General features: G+C 28.1%; 2 protein-coding genes across 2 annotated transcripts; both read left to right on the top strand.

The window, feature by feature from the left end:
* Positions 1 to 1,908: 1,908 nt before the first annotated feature.
* On the top strand, positions 1,909 to 3,996 carry LOC123923949 (glutathione S-transferase F9-like). Its single transcript, XM_045976701.1, has 3 exons — positions 1,909 to 2,162; positions 2,271 to 2,319; positions 3,235 to 3,996. Exons 1-3 carry the CDS (start codon positions 2,019 to 2,021, stop codon positions 3,690 to 3,692), a joined length of 651 nt encoding a protein of 216 aa, XP_045832657.1. The 5' UTR covers positions 1,909 to 2,018; the 3' UTR covers positions 3,693 to 3,996.
* A 2,935-nt stretch (positions 3,997 to 6,931) lies between these two features.
* Positions 6,932 to 8,853, top strand: LOC123923948 (glutathione S-transferase F9-like). The gene is made up of 3 exons (XM_045976700.1): positions 6,932 to 7,317; positions 7,441 to 7,489; positions 7,997 to 8,853. The coding sequence occupies exons 1-3, from the start codon at positions 7,174 to 7,176 to the stop codon at positions 8,452 to 8,454; spliced, it is 651 nt and encodes a 216-aa protein (XP_045832656.1). The 5' UTR covers positions 6,932 to 7,173; the 3' UTR covers positions 8,455 to 8,853.
* The last annotated feature ends 1,554 nt before the right edge of the window (positions 8,854 to 10,407 follow it).

Here is a 10,407-nt window from a genome sequence, read left to right as displayed (position 1 = left end):
TCCAATTTCCATCAATCAGTCCTCAATGGTAATCATCAATCACCACCACCACCACCACCACCAATGTGTAGAGTGTAGACCCAAAAACCAAATTTAGTAAGTGCTGATGCAAAATCATACACCTCTTATGTATACCTTTTATTAAGTGCTGATGCAAAATCGTACACCTAATACATATAAATTAGCTGTGTCGTTAATCAATTTTACTATATAAACTAGGAGAATGTTAACTTGTGCCCTTAAAGCACATGTTAAGGAAGCAAAAATAGAAATTATTAAATACTAATTTGTGCATTTTGATTTTTGAAGCATTAAATTTCTTGTATCATTAAATGATGAATTTCTATTTTGGTATATCTTAACATGTGCCCTAAGGGCACATGTTAACAAGACCCTATAAACTAATCCTCAAGTTGGGTAGGACCGCAAAATATGATAAAACTCTCGCTCAAGGGAATTTAACACTTGCTGTATTTCTAGAGTTGGATTTGAACCATGACCTCTCTATGTACAAATCTATTTTCATTTAACGCTGATTAATGTCTAACAAAAAAATGACAAATGATGTTTGGACAACAAAATTTTGTTGTCAACAGATTTTTGGGTGTATTTTTAAAATATGAGTAAATGTAGAAATAAAAAATGTAGAAAATAAAATGTAAGAGAAAGATAGAGAGACAAGCATATGATATAAGTACTCAGTTTAAGGTGGCACAAGCAAACAAACACTGAGATTAATATACTAAGCGTATTTTGTATGCAAAGTTAGTATATTAATCTTAGGGCATGCATGTTTGGTGTGCAGGATAAGATAATGACAAGATAAGATATATAATAGGATAATGATAGGATATGATATCAGCAGGATAATAATTATTATCAGTTATCATATCTTGTGTTTGGTGCATTCAAGATAACAAACATGATAACTATTATATCATATTTTTAATACATACTTGATCATAACAATATGATAAGATACATAACATATTTAAATGACAAAATTATCCTTGTAAAACAATTTTTATTTTTTAAAAATTATATTGCAATACTTTGAATTTTACAAATAAAAATATAAATAAGTAATGAAGTAACTTTATAAAATTTTAAATAAAAATCATGAGAAAATAAAAAATTAAAATTTTTATATGAATCATGATCAAATAAATAACTCAATTATACATGTTAGATAAGCTAAATAAATATATGATATATCGCATACGTAAATAATAAAACTAATATTGCCAAAGAATTATATTTAATTTGTTATAAAATTTAAATTAATATCCCTATTTTGCAATTTTTTAATAATTATTTTACTTTAAAATATTATAATTTTATTAGAACTTTGATTTTTTAATTATATAAATTACAAAATTACCCTTGTGAGAAAATCACACACACACACAGATTATTAATTTACTATAAAATTATTTTATTATTTATGTTTTATTAATTTTTAGTTTTTTATTTTAAAATATATTTTATAGAATAAATCAACAATATTTTTCTCATCCTATCCTGCCGGTAACCCAGCTCAAATTCAGAATAAGAATTTTAACTAGAGAGACATGATAGGATAAGCTTCAGAATTAACTTATCATATTCTGCTGTGTCACAAAACACTGGATTGAGACAGGATATGATATAGTTATCTTATCTCAGTGTTTGAACTATACACGTGTCAGTGTGTCAAAGTGCCCACGTGTCTGTCCACATATGCAAACTGGTTGTCACATATGACAAAATTGACAGAAATGACTAACTAATGCAAACAGTAAAAATGTAAGGAACCAAATTGATACGTTTTAAATGTAAGAGATCAAATTAAAACCTAAAATTAATAAACGTAAGGTAAGTCTTAATATTTTTGTTGATTATATATTTTCACATCAGCATAGCCACTATAAGAATCAAGTGAACTAACCAAGAGTTTCAACTTTCAATAATATATCCTCCTTCTCTCTTGTTGAAACATTTCTTCTTCTTCTTCTTCTTTTTTTTTTTCAAAAGAAACCATGGTAGTGAAGGTGTACGGTCCTCACTGTGCCTCAACCAAAAGAGTGTTGGTTTGTCTTGTTGAGAAGGAAATAGAATTTGAGGTTGTCCCTATTAATTTCTTGGAAGGGGAACAGAAGAATCCTGAGTACCTCAAATTACAGGTTCATCTCTTTTATTTTCCTATCAACTTTCTTAAATATGTTAATAGGATGCATAGTTTATTTGATTTCTTCATTTTTTGACTCATGTTCTTTGTTCACAATTTGCAGCCTTTTGGAACTGTTCCTGTAATTCAAGATGGAGACTATGCCCTTTATGGTTAAACATCTTATCTTGATCCCATGTTATATTTTTAAATTTTTGTTTCTCCATTTTTTGTTCCTTCCCATAAGCTAGCACATAAGATTTTTCAATGCTTTGTACATTTGGGGTGAGTACCCCCTCTTTATATAGTAGTATTCAAAACTGTGGTGACAACTTACATTTGGTTATCTTGCCACTTGGCCAACTGCATTTGTTTAAAATCATTGCATATCAATTATTTATATTTAATAAATTCACGCACCTAATTATTTCTTTTTTCATAACAATCCCTTATATATATATCTACTATTATGTATACTAATAAAATACATTGATAATTTTATTTTTCTTGTTAATTATATTTTTAAATGTATGAATATTTATTATTTTTTTATAGAACATTTATTAAATTTTATAATATAATTATGAAATGTAAGTCATGAATTTTTTTAAAGTTTATGTATATAGACGAGTTATCAATTACGCGGTCAGACCAGTGACTCATTGGTCCGACCAGTGACTCATTGACCCAATGATTTGATCAAATCAATCACCTATCCAAGTTTTAAAACTATGCTTGTAACCTGAAATGTGGGTAAAATACTATATGTTTGAATTCCGACTCCTCTAATAATATCCTTATGCTTAAAAGTTATTAATTGAGCTATATTTACCGGACATTTGATTGCACTTCATAGGAGGTACTAAAATTGATTTTAGAGTAGAATTAATTTTAACAAGTTTAAATGTTTTCCGATAAAATTGTTTTTCTCTTCAAAATTAATTTTAATTTGAAGTTAGAATTAGTAACTTTTAACTCCAAACATAATTTTATAGCTAAAGACAATTTCACAAAATTTATTAATTCAAAATCAATTTTTGTTCGCATAAACTAACATCCTATAAATCTTCATACTATTTACCTTGCAGAATCTCGTGCAATAATGAGATATTATGCTGAAAAATATAGATCTCAAGGGATTGAATTACTTGGAAAGACAATAGAAGAAAAAGGTCTAGTGGAACAATGGCTAGAAGTTGAAGCACAAAACTTTAACCCATCAGCATACAACTTGGCCCTTCATGTATTATTTCCTTCACTACTAGCTGATAACACTCCAAATCCTAAGGTAATTGAAGAGAGTGAAGCAAAACTTGTGAAGGTTTTGAACATTTATGAAGAGAGACTATCAAAGAGCAAGTATTTGGCTGGTGATTTCTTTAGTCTTGCTGATATAAGTCATCTTCCATTTACTGATTATATTGTTAACCAAATGGGGAAAGAGTATTTGATTAAGGATAAGAAACATGTTAGTGCTTGGTGGGATGATATAAGTAGTAGACCATCATGGAAAAAAGTGCTCGAGTTATATAGTCCTCCGATTTAACTTAAGTGCATGTTTAGATTGACAGTAAGATTGTGAAAACTCAGTGTCTACTATGAATACACTTGCTTGCTGAAAGAATGTCAGGAAAAATGCATTTAGAATTATTAATATCATGTTGATAAAGAATAAATGTGGTTCTAATAAAGTTTCAAAGGGAAGTGAGGGATTTAGGAACATAGTGGATTATTGTCCACCATTTGTTCATTTCCTTTCTTTTTTAGTTTAGTTATATTGTATTTGGGTGTGCTTATGTTGTCTTTTGTACTTTGATGAATCAATAAAAATATATATCTTTGGAACATTAGTAGTTAAAAGATAATTTAAGCCATTAGATTTAATTTAGTGGTGAAAAATTTAAGTAGTATCTTCATTGTAAACCATAAAATAAAATAAAAAAGGTTAAAGATAATTTATTAAACCCTTCTTTCTTTTGAAATCATTCATGCTTGGAAAGAAGAAACAAAAAATAAAGTCTTTATCATGCAAAGATTTTAAAGGTTTGTAAATGCAAATAAAACAAAATTATTCCCATATAGTATCTTAAACTTAATTTTATGTAAGTCCTTTATTTTATTTTTCATGGCATTTTTGTCTTTTTTTATGTTTGAAAATGGATTTTAAGTTTATGATTTTCTTTTGCTCTGCATTCTAATTTGAAACTTAAAATAGATACTGGCGGTGGAAAAAAAAATATCCTCTACTTAAATTGATCGTCAACTATTGTAGAATTATGATGACAATTGGATTGTTAAGACGAGTAGAAGAAAAAGAAAACTAGAGTTTCAATTAATATCAAATGAAAAGAAGTCGACAAACAAAAAATAACTGTAAATTTACTTTCTTTTTTTTAATGTTTTTTTTTCTACGGCACCAAATTGTTTTGACAAACAAAAAAGAAGCGGAATTCTTTTTTAAATTCAAGATAAGTTTGCGTCAAAAACAAAAATTCAAGATGAGTTCAAAATTCAGGATAAGTAAGGAAAACAAAAATGATTTAATTATTATTCTTCACGTTCAGATTACGTCATGGGTTGTTAGATAGGAATTCAAAGATGAAAAGAGAAACAAAGAATATCACTATCGTGTAAACAAATAGTTTTAGAGTCTTTTCATTCCGTAAAAAAAAAATCATATTTTAATCCTTAAAAAAAAATCTTTTAAAAATTATTGTTTTCGATGCTTCTCCATGAGCTGTGTAAATTCAATTCAATAAAAAAAAAAAAAGCTAAGAACGAGGTAAAGAGTACAACTCCTACGAGTTTGATAAATTTTACGAGGATGAAGACATTGAACGACAATTAACAGTTGCATATTTTCCATAACAAAATGACATGTCGGAGAGGAAGAATCGCACAGTCATGAAGATGGTTAGATCAATGATGAATGATAAACAAAACAATTGTCAAATATTTTTTGTGCTGAAGTAATTACACTGCCGTCTACATACTCAATAGATGCCAAACTAAGACAGCTCAAGATAATTAGACTTTCATTGAGACTTGGTGTGGCAAAAAAAACCATAAACTAAACATAGCTAAGAGTTTTTGAATTTATTTGCTACATATAGATATGTTCCTAAGCAAAAACGACACAAGCTGCATTCTTGTTCATTTTGCCTCTCTGGCAAAATGTTAGTCATTTGATTAATCTAACTGTTAATACAGTTTGATTAATTTAGTGGCAACTTTTAAATTACTCACATGGCTAATATTTTGCATCAATGTGAGAGTTTTCCTTATCTGCTGATCATACTGTTTTTGGAATATAAACTAGTAGCATCGAATTTTTTGATAAACTTTTGCTTATTTTGTAGCAATTAGAGTCGTTTGCGAAAATAACAGTTAATGCTATGGTAGATCACCTTTACAAGTGGTTCACCGTGGACAAATGATCTACCGAATATGAATTTTACGAAATTCACTGTTGGATTGAAAGTTTATATCGTATAGATCATCCATAAATTTTTTAAATTTTTTTGAAAATCATTTGATATGTTATTGAGATCCGTCAAGATTTACGTTATTTAATAAACCGTTAATCTTGATGTGTCTCAATAACATATCAAATGATTTTCAATTTTTCTAAATTTTGCTAGGGATGATCTATATGATATAAATTTGATAATGTTATTCATGACTGGTCCACCATAAACTACTTGATGAAGTAGTCCATATTAGAATTTACCGAAAATAACAATTAAAAAAGTATGAATGGTCTTCTTTTATTGTCTCTAACCTTCTAAAATAATATCCAAGTCCAACAATGAGGGTTAGAGATTAGATGACACATTTCCTTTTCCATGTCATATCTTCACTCCCACTTTTGTCGTTTTTCAAATTTTCAATGGTTTTAATTGTCTATGATCTATTTGTTTGATTTTGCTTTTGTTTGTGATTTAGTTTGTACTATCTTTTTCTGGGACCATTCGTTGGTGTAGTTCCTTTTAGTATCTTTCTTTGTCCAAGGTACATCTTGTGCTCTTGGTGTGAGTGTTTTCTCAATAAAGTTTTACTGTTATTAAAAAATAATTAAAATAATTAACTTTTACTTATAATAACGATCAAATTGACGCTAAATTGGTGAAACCAGAGTGTAGCCAATGTTCTTCCATACCAACTTAGCATTGCCGCGCTGACTAATCTCTATAGAAAAATATATTGGACATACAAACTAAATTCTCTAGTTTGGCTAATATTTTTTCCTATACACAAAGACTTAGAATTCACATATGGAGTAGTTGTTTAAGGTGACCAAGTCAATTAATTATAGCAACCAACAAATTATATTGATTATAACGATTAATCTTTGTTGTTATTGTAGAGACACTTTGTGGACGGCCAACAATAGTTCTCAATAAAAAATTGATTATTAATAGGAGTATTAACCATGCCAAAAATAGTACAAAATAATTTGTATAAAACATATTGTTAGTATTTAATTTAAGGCTTAAATATATATAAGGATTTAATTGATATGCACCGACGGTGTAAAATAATTTTACACTGTCAATCAATACTAATCATGTTTTCCGCCACATTACCTAACTTCACCTCACTTTCTTGATATGACATGGCAAAATAATGATTATTTATTGGACGATTGTGTAAAACTATTTTAAACCGTCGGTACATATCAATTAAACTCTAAATATAATGTAGTTTTTTTTTTAACTTAATTAATGTCCTAAATTTTATCTCTGATTTAAACATATAAAACTCGAGAAATTAATCGCTGAACTTACTCACGTGCAAAGACATACAGTTTACATACATAAAAAAATGTTAGTATATTTAATCTCAGTGTTTGTTTGCCCCACACATCCACCGACCTCTATTTGTTTGTGTTCAATATATATTTTATCTTACTAAATTTTCACGTGAAGCACAAATCCACTATAAAAATGAAGTGATACCTACCCAATATTTTTAATAAACCCTCTCTTGTTGAAGCATTATATTTTTTTATCAAGAGAAACCAAACCATGGTAGTAAAGGTGTATGGTCCTCACTGTGCCTCAGCCAAAAGGGTGTTGGTTTGTTTGATTGAGAAGGAAATAGAATTTGAGGTTGTCCCTATTAATGTCTTGGAGGGAGAACACAAGAATCCTGAGTACCTTAAATTACAGGTTAATTCACCTCTTTTTCTTTTTTTTTTTTATTTTATCTTTGTTAAATATGCTAAAAGGATTTAAAGTTTAATTATTTAATTCTTCATTTTATAACTCATGTTCTTTGTTCATAATCTGCAGCCTTTTGGAACTATTCCTGTAATTCAAGATGGAGACTATACTCTTTATGGTATTAACTACTAAACATCTTCATCCCATGCATGTTATGTTTTTTCAATTTTTGTTATTTTTTGTTCCTTCCCTTAAAAAATGTTTAATTTCATTTTAATTAACTTACAAATTAAATATAAGATTATTTGTGATTTGTAGACAGGATAAACGATATTTCTACATGCCAATTACGTGTATGTTTGATTCCACTTTAGAAGTCATTAATTTTTTTTTTAGTGATTGTACAAAAAAAAAATAATATAATGATATATAATTAATTCTAATATATTTGAATGTTTTTCAGAAATTTGTTCTTCAAAATTAATTTTAACATAAAGTTAGAAATAATAGTTTTTAACTCTAAACATGGTTTTATAACAAACGAAAATTTTACAAAATTTATTAATTCAAAATCAATTTTTCGTCTCGCTGAAACTAATAACATACTATAAATCTCGATACTAATACCTTGATTTTTTTTATTTTTTTTTTGTGTTTGATCCATTTGACTATATTATTTGTGCAGAATCTCGTGCAATAATGAGATATTATGCTGAAAAATATAGATCTCAAGGTGTTGAATTACTAGGAAAGACAATTGAAGAAAAGGGTTTAATAGAACAATGGTTAGAAGTTGAAGCACAAAACTATCACCCATCAGCATACAACTTGACTGTTCATGTTTTGTTTCCTGCATTACTAGCTGATAACACTCCAAATCCTAAGGTAATTGAAGAGAGTGAAGCAAAACTTGTTAAGGTTTTGGACATTTATGAAGAGAGGCTATCAAAGAGCAAGTATTTGGCTGGTGATTTCTTTAGTCTTGCTGATATAAGTCACCTTCCATTTACTGATTATATTGTTAAATATATGGGGAAAGAGTATTTGATTAAGGATAGGAAACATGTTAGTGCTTGGTGGGATGATATAAGTAGTAGACCATCATGGAAAAAAGTGCTCGAGTTATATAGTCCTCCGATTTAAGTGTATGTTTGGATTGACAGTGAGATTATCAGAATTATAATCACTACAATTTCAATAAATATAAAACACTTTTGAGCTTTATTAAAATCATATGTAATTCTGCAAAACTCGCTGTCTATTCTGAATACACTTTGTTGCTGAAAGAATGTCACTATCAAGGGAAAGTGAAATTAGTATTATTAGTATCATGTTGGTAAAGAATAAATGTGGTTTGTAATAAGTTTCATGGGAAGTGAGGGATTTAGAAACATAGTGGATTATTGTCCATTATTTGTTGTATTTGTTGTACTCTCCTTTCATTTTTAGTTTAGGTATGTTGAATTTGGGTGTGCTTAATTATGTTTTTTTATTGTACTTTGAGATTACTATTTTTACATGAATCAATAAAATTATATTTTGTAATTGGAACACTAGAACTTAAACATAGTATTAGACCATTTTTATGAAATCATTGATACTTGGAAAACAAAAAACAAAAAAACTGCCTATATTAGATTTATATCATGCAAGATTTTCAAGGGTTTGTAATTGCAAATAAAACTCTATTGATCACGCGCGATTGTAGAATTATCGCAACAATCGGATTATTAAGAGGGCCGAGAAGAAGAGAAAGAGACTAGAGTTTCAATAATCTCAAATGAAAAGTCTTTACATTAGGAGAAAAATAAATAATAGACACATAAGTACATGTTAAAACATAATGACAAAATTATCCTTAAATTATATAAGTAACTAACAATTCTATAAAATATCATCTAACACACCTCAGTTTATTTCTTTAGATGAAGAGAAGAGAAATTGGTGTTTCCATTTGGTGTATTAGGGAACAAAAAATTATTCTTTAGACTAATCTTGATTTCATCAAAATCAAAATATAAATAAAAATAGACTAATACTAGAATTTATCCGTAATTTTGTGCAATGTTAAGGTTAATAATGTAAGTACAAGTGGGCGGTGGGATTGATCCTCTTGAATTAGTCGATTTTAAGAGCTGATACAAGTTTTCTAAAAAATAATAATATGTAAGTAGAAGTGTCACAAAAACATAAAACCATCGAGATATATATGGTGATTTGATTTGTTGGCTTATTTGAGTCACATCTGATCTTGGACTGTTGATAATGAGAATCCAAAGAACACCGTTACACACACCGATGTATCTTTAGTTGAAAATTTGAATATACTAATTTTTTATAAAGTAACACATGATGAGGACAACGAGTTGATCTAATAATATGAGTTTTTAATTGAAAAAGCCAAGAAAGCAATCAAAGTTTGTTTTCAAGTTTTAAAATAGGAAAATGCTAACCGGTGCTTCCGGGGCACTGGTTAAGATAACTAAAGTTAATAATATTATCTTGAAACTTGTGAAGTCAACATCTTAAAAATTTAAATTTTTGTTTTTTCAATGCAATTTTTTTCTTTTCTTTCTCTTTTTAGTTCTTTAACTAGTGCCCGGGAGCACTGGTTAGCATGACCCTTTAAAATAAGAACTCACATGCACCATGTACAGTACACCAATATACTACCACCGTTCCATATTATAAGAAAAAAAAAAAAATTTCATGTCCTAAATTATAAACAAAAAAAAACTAATTTTTACCATTTTCGAGATAGATTTTTACTTAATTTATTTCATCTTTTCTTTTCTCCATAATCAATAACCAATAAAAACTCATTTTACATCTTCTCATGAAACTTATTTCAACAAAATCACAAAAAGTCATCCTTGAAATTATCATATTTTACTTTTCTTAATAAGTGTGAAAATATTTTTTTTTCTTATATTATAGGACGAAGGGAGTACTATATTTTTTTATCTTAATTATTACATATATACGATGTTTTTTTTTTAAGTAATCTAGTGGCTAGACTCTCATACATTTAAATGTGGAAAAATGTGAAAACCATGATTCAAACTTCGACCACTCCAATATTAGTTCTCGATAACT

The sequence above is a fragment of the Trifolium pratense genome, linkage group LG4 (assembly GCF_020283565.1).
Source record: "Trifolium pratense cultivar HEN17-A07 linkage group LG4, ARS_RC_1.1, whole genome shotgun sequence".
Taxonomy (NCBI): Eukaryota; Viridiplantae; Streptophyta; class Magnoliopsida; order Fabales; family Fabaceae; genus Trifolium; species Trifolium pratense.
This window is presented reverse-complemented; position numbering and strand designations above follow the sequence as displayed.